We start from the raw sequence: 19,241 nt of genomic DNA on the forward strand, positions 1-19,241 counted from the left end.
CACATCAATGGTTCCAACAAAGAAATCATCTTGCTCATCACTTTGTTCACCTTGCTCTACAGCCTGTATTTTCTTGGTGGAGACTTGCGTTCTACACATTTTTGCAAAGTGGTTTCGTTTGTTGCATGCTTTGCAAATTCGTCCATAAGCTGGGCTTTTTTTGTATACATGTTGGTAGCCACATCTTAAACATTTCACGCTTGCTTTGTGGTGACTTTCCATTGCATGCTGTATTGCTTTTCTGTTCACTTTGCACTGTTTTGCCTCCTCTTTTCTTTGTTTTTGACACTGCTTATTTTGTTTATGTCTATTTCTTCAGCTAGCATTTTCATCTGATTTGACGTTAACTCTTTGGCCTGGCAGGTGTTGATTGCTTTTTCCAACGTGAGGTCTGCCTCACGCAACAATCTTGCACGCACATTGTCGTCTCTTATCCCGCATACGATTCTATCCGTGATAAATTAATCAGTCAGGTCACCAAATTCACAGTCTTTCCCCTTGTGTTTAAAGCCTGGTTCACACGGCAGGATAATTAGGCTGATTTTAGCCCCGATTCACCCCTTCCGACAATCTTAAGGATGCTCCGATTATCGTAAAATAATCTGATCAGATATTCCTGCCGTGTGTGGTGTGTTAAGACTGCTCTCGTCTGCTCGGAAGGACGTCGGGACCACTCCGATCTCAAATCGGGGATATCCAACATGTTGGATTTATTTGGCCCGATTTCTTCTCGTGTGTGGTGTCCCCAGGGGACAAACGAGCACGCAGCCTGTGGACTGTGGCGTGTAGCCAATCAGAAAGCGAGGTGACGAGGCGGCGAGGCGGCGAGGAAGCACCGGGAAACAAAATCAAAACAGCCGGCGGCATGGCGCACCAGAAAGTCCGGTGGACGTCGGAGATCATCGCCTTTTCTTTTGATAACGTTTTTTTTTCGGTTAAAAACAAACTACAAACTATTGCCACTGCATCCTCTTCGTCCGCCATGATTGTTTACTCTGAAGTCACGTTTGATCTCGAGGGATTTTGCGAGATTTCCCGTCTGACCTGGGAATGCTCGGGAGTCAAATCGGTTGGTGTGTGATGTGTTGATTTTGTCGTGTGGCTGCGCACCACACACTGTACGACCAAAACTGTTAGACCCGTGATTTTTTATCACCGTGTGTGGGGTCTCTCAGTTTTGGAAAATCGGCCGACAATTTTAAAATCGTCCCGTGTGAACCAGGCTTAAGATCTGTGACGTATGCATCAATTGTTTCTTCTGAGCTTTGCGCTCTCGTAAAAAAAACATATGGCGAATGTGCGGCAGATTCTTTCTGGGCTCACAATATTCTTTGAATTTCCTTTTTAGTGCATCAATTTTATTCACTTCTTGCTCCGTGAACTGGAATGTGTTGTACACTTTAATGGCTTCTTCACCCGCAATATGAAGAAAAGTAGCACACTACACTGTCTCTGATTTCTCTGTCACGCCACTCGCAATGAGGTACAACTCGAATTTCTGAAGCCATACCTTCCAATTCTCCGCCAGGTTGCCGTGAAGAGACAAAACTGATGGTGGCTGCAGTAACGACGTCTTTTCAGTTGTGCTTTTCTTTTCTACTTCTTCTTTTTTCTTTTTATCCATCTTCTGACACCATGTTATGTATTTAATATACTTAAGGTGAAGAATAAGATGACACAGACACGAGATGACTTTCACAGCAGGGTCTTGTGTTTTTACTTAACTCGACTGTTCATGACGTCACCCAGGTACAGGTAGCATAACCATACAAAATACATGACAGTGTTGCAGCAGGCTTTGAGGGGCACTGCTAGACTTTATATGACACTTTAGGCGGCTGCATATATATATATATATATATATATATATATATATATATATATATATATATATATATATATATATATATTGTAACACACTTGAAGGAATGAACAAGCGTGTGTTTTGGTTGGGTTCTTTTATTCAGCCAGCGTCATTCGCAACAGCTCCGTACCACACAGTACAACATAACTCAATACTGATCGTCTCGTTAAACCTCGCGTGAACTAACTTTTCTTTTCTCTTCTAGGTTTTCCTCCGGGGATTTTTCTCTGGCTTACTGCCACCAACTGGACACCCCTCACATAGCTGTATACTACAAATTGACATGCCTGTACTGAATACTTACATAACCATTATTAATAAAATAACTGAAATGACAAAAAAACTATTACATGGGGGGTCTAGCTTTTAACTCACAATTATCTTATACCAATTATACTATTCTATCAATGTATATTCTAGATTTCCCCACAATATATATATATATAAAACACCTAACCCTAAAAAAATTCTAACAAAGGGTTTCTCAGCTGTTTTTTGTAGTATTAGGTGTCCTTAATAACATACTAAAAGTTTACCAAAGTTTGACCACTAGAAAGGTATAATTTTCAAGATGGCGTCCAAGATGGGCAGGAAGCCCTCCTTCATTATTTGACCTAGCCAAGTAATCTTGGTGTCTAAGTCCATGTTTTCTGGGTCTATGAATCCATTGGACTTGTTTAAATTGCACTGACATGATTACATACTTATGGAATACATGATTTTGTGAGATTACTGTAAGGTTTTATCTTTGTTTGGGGTGAACCAGAGATGTAAACGATTTAGCCTATGTCATGTAACTCCTACTCAGTACGTGTTTTTAGACACATACCCTTTTTTTGCTAAAACACAGACTTGACAGTCAATGTAAAAGTTACTGCACCCAAAAGTAACTTAAATTGGAGTTGTATAACTTTGATCATAAACAACTCTGAATTAGCCCGAACAGAGGCCTGTGTGTGAACCCTCTAAAATGGTCACTCATTTAAATTTTTCTCAGCTCCAGGGCAGGATTTGGCATTCTCGACCCGAGATATGGAGGCTGTGGGTGTGGCCGATAAGAGGCAATCGCTAGCGACAGTGGCGTCTGGTCTTCCCGCTGATGTTCGGGAGACCATTGATAACGCTTGTGTGCCTTCTACTAGATGGCTGTATTACTCTAAGTGGAAGGTTTTTGAGTCTTGGTGTTCGACTCATGCAGTGGACCCAGTCAGCTGCCCGGTCGGTTCGGTGCTGGAATTCCTGCATGATAAATTTGTGGCTGGAGCAGCTGCTACCACCTTGAGAGATTATGTCGCGGCTATCGCTGTGGTGCATGTCATCTCAGTTGTTCGTATGCTTTGGGGCTGGCTGCCGAGGGCTCGCTGCCTCTAAGCACAGGATCTCTCACTGGGTGAGAGACGCAATTTCCCTGGCTTATGAGGTGCAGAAGCTTCCTTCACCTCTGGGTGTTAAAGCTCGCTCTATAGGAGTATCGTGTCCTCCCAGGCTCTTTTCAAGGGAGTTCCTTTAGAGGATGTTTGTGTGGCGGCAGGTTGGTCCTCTCTGCACACTTTTATTAGGTTTTACAACTTTGATTTTGATGCGGTCCCTGGATCCCGGGTTCTTTCTGTATGAACTGGTCGCCTAGGTCTTAGTTGAGTCTGGTCTGGCAAAAAAATTAAAAAAATAGGACAGTTCCTTGTTGGGCCAGATCTGGTAGCGCTTAGCTTGGCGTGTGTGGTATATCTTTCCCACTGTGTCATCGCTATGCAGTGTCGAGTGAATCTGTAATAGAGAATGTCTCGGGTTACTCGCGTAACCCATGTTCTCTGAATAGGGAATGAGACGCTGCGTTCGCTGCCAAGCTCCTCTTGCTGCCAAAGGAGCTGCTTCTTCTTCGGTGGAAAATCTGAGGAGCAGATGGTGAGTTCACTGTATAAGAGTGAGTGACGTAGCCCCGCTGAGGAGGCGCCCGCGCCATCGGCCAATGAATTGGCGTGATTCTATACGGGTTCAGACAATCAGCACATGCGTTCACGTGGCAGCCCTGTTTTGACTAATTTTACAGTACCACACATGTTCTAATGAATTTATTCTTTATCGGAATCAAAAGAATGTTTATGAACCACAGAAACCACCAACACTAGGCAAAATGATATGAGAAAGAAGAAATATGCAATTACTTAAGGGAAATTGTACTTCTTTTTCGCATAAATATGCTTGTAACCAATTGCTTTAATATATAATTGTACTTGTAACCACTTATCCATCATGCAAATATGCTAATTAGAATATTACATGGCCCAAACATGTATCAGGCACCAGTATTCCTGGTCTAGGAGGAATACAAAGGAGTTGTGGTGTAAGTTACAAGAGTCTGTTTAATGTAGAATGCCTTTATTTTGAAGGTGTGTGTTTTATTTTGTAATTTGGATTTCTTGTGGGTGGGATAATTTCCTGTTGTGCTGCAGTTGCGGTCATGTTGAAGAAGCATAGGCGTAATTTGCGGGTGGGACATGTCCCCACCACTTTTTGCTAAGGTCGATATTGTCCCCACCACTTTTGAAAAATCTCGCAGCACTAATATACCAATACAAATAAATAAAACATCTCCAGTTAACTAGCAAGGCATTCATTTCGTTCGTTTGTTAAATAAGAGGCGATCTAGCGCTGAAATGTGTTGTTTTTTAAATAAAGTGATCAAAGTGCTCGTTGCCGCTGTGATCAGTGGCGCGGATACTGTGTTCTCTTGTGGCTCGCGCACAGTCTTCACTAGGACGCGCGCTTCAATCCGTTGTGGAGACTCTCTATTCGTTCCGGTGAAATTACAAAACAAAATGCACACAAACGTGTCCCTGCCTGATGTACAACCACTGATAAACATAATTGGTTTTGATGAGAAAATAAAAATAAAAAAACTATACGAGTGCGGATAAGAACCCAGAACCTCTGACACGCTTGGCAAAAGTTCTGCCACTGGACCACTTAAATACACGCTTAAAATTGTCGGATCTATTTATTTATTCACATGAAAATTCTCACCACTAACAACATAATTTAGACCTCATTAAATGACAAATTAAACCAAATGTACTATTTAAATTGAATTGTGTTAGCAACGCTTTTTTATTAAACATTTTTATTTATTTACATTAGTAAGCTACAGGACATCGTCTTTCAAAACATGACCTGTGCGCATGCACTTCCGAATGCGTCTCTGTCCCCAGCACATTTCAAACCAAACTGACACAAATGTGAAGAAGCACATGTTGTAGTTAATGCCATCTCTAGCCATCCATCTTATGTTCGGTCAAGGGGTATCGTCAGTGAGTATATTTAATTTAATAACTTAAGACCCAATTTAGGAGCAATATATTATTTGTTTTGTGCTGAGTTTATTTATTTGTTTACTTACCTGTATCTAGGGATGGCTGACGCGAAACTGACGTTCCGAAGCTTTTCGAGATCCAGAAGCGCAGATGTTTCGAAACACTGATCCGAAGCATGATTCAAAACACCCATGTCACGTGACTACGGCTAAATGAAGCCTTGTGCTGCGTTCCAGTCCACAATTGTCATGCCCTTCACTCGCTAACTTCCCTCCGTCTCGTTCACTCGGATGTACGTCATTGCTTACGTTGCACGAGTGCCCACTACTGGCGGAAACTGCAATGGGCTGAACTGGAACGTCCTAAGCCCTTGATCACTTGGAATCAGCTGTGGAGTTGATTTATGTATTTATTTATTTTTCCCTTTAAGAATTTGTTTAATGCAGAATCCAAATGTTTATAGGTGTGTTTGGGTTGTTTAAAAAAAAAAAAAGAATTAATATATCATAGAGTTGTTTGTTGTAGTGGTGATTAGATGAGATCTGTGGGGACGTCACAATCGTACTGCATTGTGGGACATATAGGTGCCTGAAGTGTACATATGAAGTAGACTCGCTCCCTCGGTCAAAATCGAGGGAACGAGGGTCTGTCCATATAAACTTCCCTCGTCCACTTCACGAAATGGAACGCACTTCAAAATGGCGGCAGGGATTCCCCCAAGGGGAAGTGCTTAGGGAATTTCTCAAGTGCGTGTCTAAAAGTGGACTGGAACGCAGCCCTGGAGTGTTTCACAAGTGTTTAGACAGGTGGCATGGTCCGCCGGATCAGCGTTTGATTGACAGGGTCGGGAACAGACCACACAGTCGCACATCTGTATAAAAGTGAAGTCAACGCATCTTGACCTCGTGGGTTTTTGTGAGAGGAGTTTGATTTTGAGATAGCGGATTTTTGGTGATATAGTGACATTTATAGTGCGATTTGTTTAGTTATATTTAGGCTTACATTTAAATTTACACATTGACTGATAGGCTAGAGACAGACAGAGTATACATATAGTGACACATTAATAGATGCATAGATAGAAATATATATAGACAGATAGATTAATAGATAGATACATATATAGATACATAGATAGATTACGAGATCGATAGATAAATAAAAATGGAGACTCCACAGAAGAGATGACGTACATCTGTGGTGTGGGAGCATTTCCATTTGGAAACCCCAAATAAAGTGAGATGTATGTATTGTGATCGGCAGCTAGCCTACTGCAACAATACATCATCCATGATGCGCCATTTGAGGAGCACTCATCCTGCCATTTTGCAGGGTGCAGAGGATGGTAGCATTCCCCCTGTACCTAGGCCTGCTACTTACACTGCTGGGCCATCTAAGCAAGGTATGCATTGTTTGAAATATAATTATTTGTATGTCCTTGCTAAAAAATATCTTTGCATGCCAGCAACAAGTGTCCCTTGTGAGAGGATTTTTCAAAGGCTGGAGAAATTATCTGTAAAAAAAGAAGTAGGCTAAGTCCTTCCACAGCAGAGAAATTAATATTTTTGAATAAAAAACTATAAAAAAGTGAGACATTGTGGCTTGATTTCTTTCATTAATGTTCATTTTTCATGACCAAAATAACATTATGCACAGTGAGGAGCCTACAGGTTACAAGCAGGTTACAAGTATATAGAAAAATACAATAATAAAAAAACAACAATTTTTTTAATGGCTCGTTGTCAAGGTTGTTTCAGATCAACACCTGCAAGTGACCACTAGGTGTCACCGTTGAGACGGGTGTCGGATTGTTTCGAAGCCTCGACACAATATGGCACATTTGTTTCATTGTTTCACAAAGCCTCGATATGCCCACCACTACCTGTATCTTAATTAAGACATTTTGAAGGTGCAACCTGTAAAGGGGAAATAAAGACTTTATTTATTAATTAATGGTAATACAGAAAATACTTACCTGTATTTTGTTATGTGTTTGCTATTTCAGTTTTACCTTTTCTTCATTAAAATTACCTGCCAAGTACAACACATCGCCTGTTCATTGGAGGAAAACTTTTTGAAGGAACGAGTTTAGCTTGCTGTTTCATGTCAGATGAGAACAGTATAGGAGTAATGGTCATTTTAAGGACCTGACGGCCGCCATTTTGAAAATGGGGCCTTTCTTGGAGTCAAACTTGGATATATGGATCGCGAGTCTGACTGCATTGGAACTCGTCCGGACAGAATGGATCGTTTCCCTTTGTGTGCTGTTCACTTCAATCAATATTTTGTGGAAAGTGTATTGTGTTTGTTTGTGTCTTACAATATTTTGCTTCTTACTGAAACAACACATTTATTGTGAATTCGAATGTCCAGTTATATGACTATTTCATTTTAACAAAGAGGTTCATAACGACAGTTAGGCAGTGGGCCAAGTCCGTCTATCTCGTTTAGTTTTTGATTTGACAGTTACCCAGCAGCTGTCTGGCTCATTTTTTTTATTTGTCTGTATGAATAATTCACAAAAAGATTACCGATTGTTTCCAACGCCAATTGTTGCACATTAAAGTATAAAAATAGATTTAATTTCGCTAGCTGATCACAAACGTTGGCCGGAGTGAGATCCAATCAACGCTCGTGTTGTTACCTTGTTGAATTGATTTGGCCAATCACGTTATTCGTTGAACCGGCGTCGCGTCAGTCTGAAGCCAAATCAACCCACCCTGGAGAGACCGGTGTGTCTCGGCAAGACAACGTCAAGGTAAGATTTGTTTTGCAATGATTATACACCCCTATATCTTAATGCTTTTCATATAAGTTGTATTTAAGACTGCAAGCTATAAAATGGTTTTTTGATGAAAACAGTAACGTTAGCCACGAAAGAATGTGGGTAGTGGAGCAGTAAAGCTGACGTTAGGTCTAACGGTATGTTGCTTAGGCTAATCCAAAATAATCATTCGGTACATACACAATGAACTAAGCAAAGAGTATTCAAATACGGGATAATTACGGGAAAAATATTTAAACGGGAAGACAGCAGGAAATAAGTCTGACTAAGGGAGAATCACGGGGTAAACGGTAAACGGTATGTCCAGGTTGGTTACAGCAAGCTACCTAGGCTACAAGTAAGCTAGACTAATTATCAGCTAAAAAGAGTGCAAACCAAAACAAAGAAATGATTTCAAATCAACTTTATAGTGGTAGTCATGGAGTTATTTAAGACAATTATGGTTGATTGTCACGATTGATAGTGGTTGGGCTTCACCTACATAACAGAACAGGTATACTGTATGGTGGAAAAATATTTTAGTTAAAGATGGCTGTTTTTGAGTTATTTAACAAAATTATTTGTGGTCAGAACTGCAGTAGTCTTGGCAAGCTCGTTTAAGATGGTTAGCATCTTAATACAAATGTCAAGATGAAAAGTGTGATTTAAAATGAGTAATGTGCGCTTTCTGTGTTTATTTATCTGAATATAATTCAGTTGTTTATCTAACACACAGACACGTACAGGACAACATCATATCTCTCCACACCTAAATGACTACAGAGGTGATCGTTGACAATCATCACATCAACAGCAGCATGATGGAGCAGGTCAAGATCACGGAGTTGCTTAGTATCCACATCACAGATGACCCATCTTGATCTATCGACACCAACAACTGAACCTGGCCAAGAAAGTCCAAAAACCTCTGCACTTCCTCCCACAGTTGAGGAAGGCTCATCTCCCAAAAATCCATCCTCTTAACTTTCTATAGGGGAATCATAGAGAGCCTCTTCCTTCCACCCCCACCCTCCAATAGCCTAAGGGCAGCTGATTGACTCTTGCACAAATACACTGGTAGTTTACACTATGATGCTGCTACATTGGTTTATTTTGAAATTTGCTATGAACATTTGACCCCACTTACACACAAATTGCACTGCCTTTTGCTGCTTGTCATGTCATCCACTTACACAATAACACTATATTAATTAGGGATGAGTCACGATTTTCGAATATTCGATTAGCTGATTTTATTATAGAATAGGATGTGCGGGATGATTGTCTTTAAAAAATCCCCATGTTTTAGTTGTGGTTATAAGTTGCAATCCTAAATTCACATAAAATTTTTATACATTTAATAAATATATTCTTAATATTTGTTGTTTTCGTTTCTATGTTTGAGCTTATTTATCTCAATATTAATAACAGTCTGGTTAATTTTGAGTCTTGAATTGTAAACTCTCAAGGGTTGGATTTTTAAATATATATTGGTTGTGTCAATTCAGAATTACTTCTGAGCAGCTACCTTTTTATTTTGGGTATGTCATGTATGCATCACTTGCCAAAATTGGGGCTGACTAGTAAGGGGTTAAACTTAAATAAATTAAACGTATGTTTAAGTTTTTTAACTTATATTTAAGCGTCACACCGCTCCGCTTTATTCATATGCTCTCATTTTATTAATACAAATAATTTAGTAGCCTATCCTTGCCTTGTTTTTGAATGAATAAATCAAATAGTGTAAAATACATTTCAGAGAATTTTTTTCTCAATCTTTTCCACTGGCCAAATAGTATTTTTAATTGATTTCTATTTTTAATGGAAACAGATAGACCTTGTTGTGCATTATTTGCACGAAACCATTTTCTCAGACAATCTGCTATTATCATAAGCAATTAGTTCAAACATTAAAACACAGCATGCCAGAGGAGAAGTGTTCAAAAGCATTGCATCTACAACAAATATTTATATTTATTGAATATAAAAATGTTGTAACTTCTCAGTAATTATTTCATGTAGTTAAAGTGTTTAACACCATTAATGAGAATGGCATATTTAATCTAAATGTTTATATCAGAGGTAAACATGTATTATTTTATTTATTTAAACCGTTATTGTGAACATGCACTGTATTTATGATTAGGACTTTACAGAGATTTACGGTTTTACTTCATCTGCCGTTAGACAAGCTATGCGTCAGTTTCACTATATGGCCCAGCTTTCTGGTCACTGACAAAGATTATATGCCTCCGCTGTAGAATCTGTGTTCATTATTTACATTGGTTGTCAAGGAAACGGGAGGTTTTCTAACGTTATGATTAGTACTCCTGCTTCTTTGCCGGTGTAACACGCCGCGCGCGCTCCCGCGGACGGCAATCAATTTTCGGCGGACCATCACTTTTCGGCACGACACCGGTTTAAAAAAGTAAGAGTTTGTAAGGACATTTTGCGTCAAATGTGCATACAACAAAGTTGGAAACAATGTCTATAGTACTTATACGATTTTATTACATGACCTCAGCAAAAAAAAACGTAGACAGCTGTGAGGTAAGTATTAAATTCGTAATTTCGAGGTCCGGCCCACCGCCTAAGTAGTGTGTTTGCAGCCCCATGTGATGCATTTAAATTCAATATTTTCAGGTATTTATTGACCATGGGACTTTCGGTGGGGTACAGTGGCGAATAGCTACGTGTTTATCACCATTACTGTGGATTTTTCTGTGAATGTGTTTTTTTTTTTTTTTGTTATATTTTCTTGTGTGCTTGAACATTTGTTTTCTCTTGTGTTTTTGATGAATGTGTCTTGTATAATGGAAATCTGCGACTACTACGCTTTAAAGGGCGTTTATGTGCTGGTGACTGGCGTTTATTATGATCTTTGTGAAATACATTTTATGAAACCTGAATTTTAATATGAAACAAAGGTCAGGGTTGGGATTAAATCACATGTGCTCTGGTTATATTTTGGGGGAGGGGTGTGTGTCATTTGACGCGGCGCTGGTTTCTGTCAGGTCCTGTAAGCGAATATATAAGGCTTCCTTGTAACACACATAGTATCTATTTGTTGTTTTTCATTGATCGACGGAAAGTAGTCAGAGTGAAACATGTCTGGAAGAGGCAAAGGCGGTAAAGGACTCGGGAAAGGAGGCGCTAAGCGTCACCGTAAAGTTTTGCGCGATAACATCCAGGGAATCACCAAACCCGCCATTCGTCGTCTGGCTCGCCGCGGCGGCGTCAAGCGCATCTCCGGTCTGATCTACGAGGAGACCCGCGGAGTGTTATGGCGCTCGAAATGTTCCGTTCGGCGACGAGACTGACAAGCACGACAGATAACACACGTGTATACGTGCGTGTACGTCTCCATTTGTTTTATATGGAGACGTACACGCAAATATCACGTCACGTAGACACGTCAATAACGTGTAGCTGTTGATCTTTACAGACGTGACGGCGGCGTCACGTTAGAATTTAACGTGTGGATTACGTCTGCACGTCTGCCCGTCTTAACGTCTGCCCGTCTGCACGTCTGAACGTCTGCCCGTCTGCCCGTCTGCACGTCTTAACGTCTGCACGTCTGCACGTCTTAACGTCTGTACGTCTGTACGTCTGCACGTCTTAACGTCTGCACGTCTGCCCGTCTGCACGTCTGCCCGCCTTATTTTCCTTATTTTCTCATAGGCTACATTTAGGCTACTGTTATAGACATTATAGATAATCTTATTTTGGCAGTTTACTTAGGGCTACATTGGATTTATTTATTTATATAATGATGAATGTCTGTTAAGTATGCATTTTGTATCCCAATGATAGATAAAAGTATATTGTCATGTATACGATGAGAGACAAATAAAATGGGCTAGTAAAATTCAGAAAAAGTGGGTCATATATTTGTTTGTTTATGATTTGTTAAAGCCCTGCAGCAGCCAGTCTGCATGCCTCAAGTTCATTCATAGATGCTGCATTTAGTAGGATATTAATTAACCATCTGAAACCACTTTAAAACGTATTGGATTTTAAACTAAAATTGATTATCATACTTCTGATTGCTGGTTACTGCTATACTTATTCTGAACAGGTCATTAATCATTCAATTTAAAATAGTTTAACATAAATATACTATTTAATAGAGCTACACTACAGTTTTTATAAAGCCTAGCACTCTATTAAATGTAACCTAGTCATACTGCAAATTTTTTTGCTACTATGTTAAGAGCATACAAATATATCACCCAACTCAGGCAAAACAATTGACAGCCCTGATAAATAAAGTAAAAGGCTTAATGCATCTTGTTTTCACCTGCAGGAAAAACAAACACTTAAAACAAAAAGGACAGTAAATGACCACTAAAGTCAGTAGGTGGCAGCAGAGGGACACTTATCTGCTCATTTGCCATGTCCACTCCTTGATATACTTGTAAGAAGTTTCAGTAAGTCTTGGGTCATTTATTCCTGTACATTAAGGGCTCAATGCATTAACAATTTCTGAAAGGAGCAATGTTCGCTATAGTATACATTTGCTTTTGTAAAATATTTTCAGTGCTTTAAATGTCTTACAGATTTGTATGGGTTCTGCATGCATCTTTGGAAGTTATTCCACAAGATAAATATTAAGTAAAATGTATGACTGAATGATTTTTTTTAAATGGATTTTTATGTCAAAACGAAGAGTTTGTAATGTCATTTGTAGCATTTTTTAATAACAGAATAATAGACTTAAATAGTCAGAGTATGACTGCTTTATTCTATGGTATTGTCTGCATGCTGGTCCTATTCCTGTCTAGCACATGAAATACCCATACCTTTACTCTGCTCTTAAGCACACACAATAATCATAAATGCTACACTAAATCTTTAAATCCTGGGAAATAAAGTTTGTTACATAAATAAAAATTACAGTAAAAAGCATTCACTTAACAATTTTGCAGTTAATGAAGTACATGTTATACAATATGCTCAGTATTTTGTGTTCAGTATTTTCAGATTTAAACTATATAGCTACGATTTATATTTATATTCTTTATATCACAATGACATACATATGTACACAAGGGTTTCCGTTGTAATTCCGTTGAAATGTCCGACAAAATTAAATCTCTCCGGTCAAATTGTCCGATTAAAATTGCCTAATAATCCCGCCCCCTAACACAATCTGAATTTGAGAATAAGCCTAAAATGTATAAAGCAAAAATACACCGACCTTTGGCTATGTTATAAAGGAACAGGCTCTACCGTTTTAAAGTTATTAAACATTATTACATGGCTTGGTTGAACTCCAATGTGGAATGCGGTCTGTTATTTCTTGATATCAGACCGCTGAAGCACTAGCGGCGCCAGGATTTTGATTAGGTGGGCCTCCAGAAAACTGGATGGGCCAGTTAAAATAAGCCAACAAATAAATAAGAACGGTTTCCCCTTCATCTCCGTTTCAGCGCTTTTCTGGGCACTGAGGACAGCGACTCAGTAGCCAACCTGAATTTAATGCGTAATTAGCATAGGTAAAAAAAAAAAAAAAAAAAAAAAAAAAAAAATTAAACAGGATTTTTTTGTTACTTTTTTAATACAATTACAATTTCATTTAATTTATTGTTTAATAAAATTATAGGCCTATTATTTTTAGTTTATTAACAGCAACAACAGCTGTAAAGATGAAGTTGACGATCCATCTCCATAGTGAACGCGCCTATAGAGAGAAATGCACATCATGGATTACATTAATCAGAGCGTAGCCTATATTTCTTTTAGTTTTAAATTGTTAAAAAGACATTTCAAGCTTTCTTAAGATTTATTTCATGTCTGTGAGGCCTATGCTGAGTTTCGTTAAATTAGGATGAGATGCGCTCCAGTTCACGAGCAATGCAAGTGACCGCGCGGGCGCCTGCATGATTAGGCCTATATCGTCTGCTATATTTCCAGGCAATCGGTTGATAAAAAAAATTATTAAAATTAAGATACAATTTATACAAAACGAAATTCACTTCAGAAAAGTCTTTCTACAAAACAAAACTTAATTAAGTGGTCAAAATCATGTCTGACCCGCTCCATGTCTCTCGATATTGCGCATCCTATCTTACTTGTGCTGTTCACTTTTCATAATCAACATAAATAAAAAAATAACATTAAAATATTTTAACAAATATTAAACTAAATGAGCTTAATGGCTACAACACTTATAGTATACCTAGACTCTCTATTTGTACAAATTGCTGCACATTCATTTTATTCTGAATTTTGCACACATAAGTTGAAAGGCATTTGTTTGTGCATGCATAGCAAAACATATCTGCAACATTGATCAAGTTTCGCTGATAATTATGCGTGCATTTATTGGAAACAAGGACGAAGCATATCAACTGCGTTGTTTGTTTAGAATGGAATGGATCGCAAATAGATCCGAATGAAGAAACGAACCATAGTAGAATTTATTTTTATTTTTTTTCGTCTATTTGAAAGTTAGGCTAATAAACATGTTGCATTCGGCCTGATTATGTAATTTTTTAAGTTACATAGCCTGCCTCCAGTTTTCCTCAACTTTACTAATTAAGTTGACCAGCATATCATCAAAATGTCCGGAAAACGAAACCTCTGCCGGTCACTTGTTTTCTAGCGGAAACTCTGGTACACACACACACTATGTGTGTGTGTTTGTGTGTTACATTCTCTATAAAGTATATTTACTGTATTAGCCTACTGTATGTAAAATGCAAGTGGAGTACGTATTACAGTATTACAGTACTGAAAATAATGTCTGATTACACACCTGTTCTGTGTACAAACGTTTGAATGATTGAAGACACTGTTGTTCTCTCAACATTCGGCTTTACCTTTTGACCCTCAGTCATTGTAAGGTCATGATTGATAACATTGTCTGCAATAGTGTCCTTATTTCATTAGAAACATGTCCACAATCTTGACCTCTTCCACTGTTTTGCCTCCGTACCCTTCTTCCACCACACATCATTACTCCTCTTCTTCCAGACTGTTGACCCTGTTTGTTTCTGTGTTGTTCTTCCATTATCTAAATGTGTGACACTGAGATGTGCTCTGTCTATATATGCTTGTCAAATGAAGCTTCATGCACCTCTGAGCTATTTCAGAGACCTGGTTGATTTAATGCTTTACATTCCCCTTCATTAGTGAAATGCAAAATTTATAGCCAAGACACTGTCATTAAAATGTTAAAATGTAGCATGTCATGGGAACCAACAACAGCACATACATTAGGCTATACCCATATTTCTATTTATAACGCAGCCACTTTAAATTCATATAATGTTTCACATCTGAGTAACAGAAATATAATGAAATATATATATATATATATATATATATATATATATATATATATATATATAATGAAAATGAATTGCCAACATGCCAAGAATATAAAAAAATACCAAGTAAAACACAAATTTGTAAATATTTGTTTGAATGTTTCTGTAATGAGCAGTTTTTAGAAAACCAGAATGCCTGTAAATAAACAATATATTAATGACTGGCATTTCACACAAAAGTCAATAAAAATACAGTTCCAAACAGCGCCACAGCAGAACATTTGTCTAAAAGGAGTAGTTGTGTGGGTGTTAAAATATATATTTGTATTTTTGAAAGAATAGGTTGAACATCAACCAGTAATCTCAATAGAACAGGGCCTTGGCGCCATCTACCGGCAATTTTATTTTGATATTTAGTAGTTTAATATTTATTTAGCCTCCGTTCATTTCGGCATTTACAACTCGGTTTAAATGAGCTTGCTAGAAGTTCATAGAACGATTTTTTTATAACATAGAATTTAAGAATATAATTAAGTAATGCATCCACTCTACTATAGAGCTTTATTATTATTATTATTGTAGCCTATAGCCTATTTCATATTCCCACATGCTCGTGCATAATTGATATTGCAAAATAGGCCTACATTCAAAGCTTTTTACTGTTGAGATTCGTTTTTTTATGTATCCAAACCTAAATAGTATTTTCTTAATATTCTTCGAGGATGTTAAAAGCTAGGCCTATGTTAAATAGCTATTAATGTGATTTTCTCTGCTGAAAATTACTTCATCTAATTTAATAATAGCTTTAATAGCTAAATGATCAAGTCTTCTAGCCCACACTGTTCGAACAGTGTCTCAAATAAGACAAGTCTATTCAATTCAAATTTAGCTGTAGCCTAGCGCTTTTCACAATATTGTTTCAAAACAGCTTTACAGAAAATGTATTTCAGAAATGTACATAGAAAAATACAGCTAGTAAGTTAGTCATTTATTAATCCGTCATACAAGTAGCTGCATAAAAGTACGTGCGCTATTTTTAAATTAGCCAAGGCACATTTTGCTTCAGACGTGCAGACGTGCAGACGTTAAGACGGGCAGACGTGCAGACGGGCAGACGTGCAGACGTGTAGACGTTCTCCACACGCACGTTAACACGTCTTTAAGCTTGGTTAGGAAAGAAATGACACAAAGCGAGCGCCATAGAGTGTTGAAGGTGTTCCTGGAGAACGTGATCCGCGATGCCGTCACCTACACCGAGCACGCCAAGAGAAAGACCGTCACCGCCATGGATGTTGTGTACGCGCTGAAGAGACAGGGACGCACCCTGTACGGCTTCGGCGGATAAACGCCTGAAACCAAGAGAAACCACACAAACCCAACGGCTCTTTTAAGAGCCACACACTCTGCCACATAAAGAGTCAATGTTTTGACCACGGCAACCATAGAATTAAATGTAACGTGTTTTGTTAACTGAATCCAGGATGAACTCCACTAAATACAGTGTTAATGTTTACAAATTATATATCATTCGAAAGCTTACAAATTGAAGATTCAGCATTTGAAACCCGTTTTGAAATCGGACCTTGCGTTACCATAAAAATGGTACTTTAAATTATTTTAGGAGTTTCTCACCTAGTGGGTGGTGTCAGGTTTTGAATTACAAATTTGATTTTAATTACTTTATAATAATAATAATAATAAATAAAAAAAAACTCATGGAAGTTTTGAAAACAACTCCGTGGGTTTTTATCACTTGTCTCAGAATCTGAAGAGATTTCTGGTATCTGCTCTATAACGAGAACTTTTTTCACAAAGTTTTTAACAAAAAGAAATAATCATGAAGTTATTTATTGGCCATGAGACATTTAGTTCAATCATATGATTTTTAATGTTATATATTAAATGTTATATATCATATATATATATATATATATATATATTTAACTGTGCACCATATTGAATTGAAATATATGAGTTGCCTTTGAAGGCAACTATAATGTAACACGTGGTTCACGTTGCCTGTTTAAGGGTTAAACATCTCACCAATAGTTTCATAAGTAGGCCTACACCTTTTTTTCAAACTCCCTCAATGGATTTATAAGGGGTTTTAAAATAACTCGATGATGCACAATATTAGAACCGCTTGTTTTCTCAAAAATATTGAATAAAAGAGCGGGAAACGAAACAAAGGAAACTTGGGAAGTGGTGGGCGGGACTATTATTCTTCCGCCTGTGATTGGCCCTCGTGATGCTTTGAGTTGTCCAATGAAGTACGAGTTTGTGGGTTTGGCCTATGAAAACAGACAATCAGAGGATTCCCCTATCTCTTTGGAAATTAGCATAGGGCAGTGAATAACTACCTCTGTATCACGCTGAAGGAAACATTACTTTGTCAATTTTCTGATCTCGTATCATCATGCCTGAACCAGCAAAGTCCGCGCCCAAGAAGGGCTCAAAGAAGGCCGTCACCAAGACCGCCGGTAAAGGAGGAAAGAAGCGCAGAAAGTCCAGGAAGGAGAGCTATGCTATCTATGTCTACAAAGTCCTGAAGCAGGTTCATCCTGACACCGGCATCTCCTCCAAGGCGATGGGCATCATGAACTCTTTCGTCAACGACATCTTCGAGCGCATCGCCGGTGAGTCGTCTCGCCTCGCGCACTACAACAAGCGCTCCACCATCACCTCTAGAGAGATCCAGACCGCCGTGCGTCTGCTGCTGCCCGGAGAGCTGGCCAAACACGCCGTGTCCGAGGGCACAAAGGCCGTCACCAAATACACCAGCTCGAAGTGAGGCGTGCCTGACTTCAACTACCCCAAAGGCTCTTTTAAGAGCCACCCATCTTCTCAGATAAAGCGCTTTTGTGTTTTTTTCTTTTTATTTACAGCTTTTAACTCTGGAAATTGATGAATCTGCAAATATAAACACTAGCAATACTGTTAAGTTTTTTTGAGGAGATTTAGGCTGAGCACATTTCATAAATCTAATCCATCTCTTTCAGTCTGTTAGTTTAAAATGAGATGGATTTGCTTAAGTACAGACAAAATTACCGTGATGTGCTGCCACTTTTTAAAGAAGAAATAAGGCAGTGTTTTGTACCTTTATTTTTTTTTAGTATTTAAAACTCAAGTCATACACTTTTATAGTTTTAATTTATTCAGCTGTGTGCAGATAAAAGTTACATTTTAAAAACTATATTTCCAGCTCAACTGAAGAAAACACGTGCAAATTAAGAAAGCATCTTCATCAGTTTCACAACACACGTGTGCTCCAAATAACACAACCAAATACAGAAACGCGCTGCAAATAACACGGACCACAACGGAAATTTTTCCAGGGAAACAAAATAAGTGACAAACCCGGCTGGGACGTGCTTTATTGCTCGTGAGCATCCCTATGCCCTACTCCCTTCGAAGGGCAGACGGCAGAGCCCTTGAAGTGGGACTTTGGAGTGAGCAGAGCACTAGTGCACCATGTAGCCGTTTGGATCGCACTTGATGAAGGGCGCAACGAAAGACAATGTAATTTCCTTATTATTTTCACCTGGGATGTTCCATGTGTATATATATGTTTTTTTTTTTTTTGTTTTTTTTTACAAAAAAGCTTTTAAAATATGCGTTATATATGTGTGTGTGTGTCTCAACTTTAAAACTTTGGACCCTACATTACCTAAAATTTCTTATGAAACTTTTCTTTATGAAAATTTAAACATAACATGAAAAAATGTGTACAGTGCAACTGATGTACATTAATATTCTCTATCTTTTTTATTTATTTATTTTAGTTTTCAGCTCATTGTTCTTTTCTCGTTTGTATTCTGATGACATTGAACATAGTTAATACATTTTGTATATTGTATACAAGTTGTATGTCATAAAAATGTAATCTCTGTATGTTTTGCAAAATGAAATAAAAATAAAGTAGACATTTGAGCTGTAAGCACGTCCCAGCCGGGTTCGTCACTTATTTGGTTTCGCTGGAAATATTTTCGTTGTGGTCTGTTATTTGCAGCGCGTTTCTTTATTTGGTTGTG

At 38.2% G+C, this 19,241-nt stretch overlaps 2 protein-coding genes across 2 annotated transcripts; both read left to right on the forward strand.

Annotated features, from left to right (window-relative positions):
- Positions 1-11,043: 11,043 nt before the first annotated feature.
- Positions 11,044-16,555, forward strand: LOC311070988 (histone H4-like; the record flags this gene model as incomplete). Its single annotated transcript, XM_084095205.1, has 2 exons — positions 11,044-11,216; positions 16,384-16,555. 2 exons carry the CDS (start codon positions 11,044-11,046, stop codon positions 16,553-16,555), a joined length of 345 nt encoding a protein of 114 aa, XP_083951331.1.
- A 1,059-nt stretch (positions 16,556-17,614) lies between these two features.
- On the forward strand, positions 17,615-19,014 carry LOC311070674 (histone H2B). The gene has a single exon (XM_084094681.1). It carries the CDS (start codon positions 17,627-17,629, stop codon positions 17,999-18,001), a length of 375 nt encoding a protein of 124 aa, XP_083950807.1. The 5' UTR covers positions 17,615-17,626; the 3' UTR covers positions 18,002-19,014.
- Positions 19,015-19,241: the final 227 nt, after the last annotated feature.

This window comes from Abramis brama (assembly GCF_963993115.1).
Source record: "Abramis brama genome assembly, chromosome: 20".
In the NCBI taxonomy this organism is placed as follows: domain Eukaryota; kingdom Metazoa; phylum Chordata; class Actinopteri; order Cypriniformes; family Leuciscidae; genus Abramis; species Abramis brama.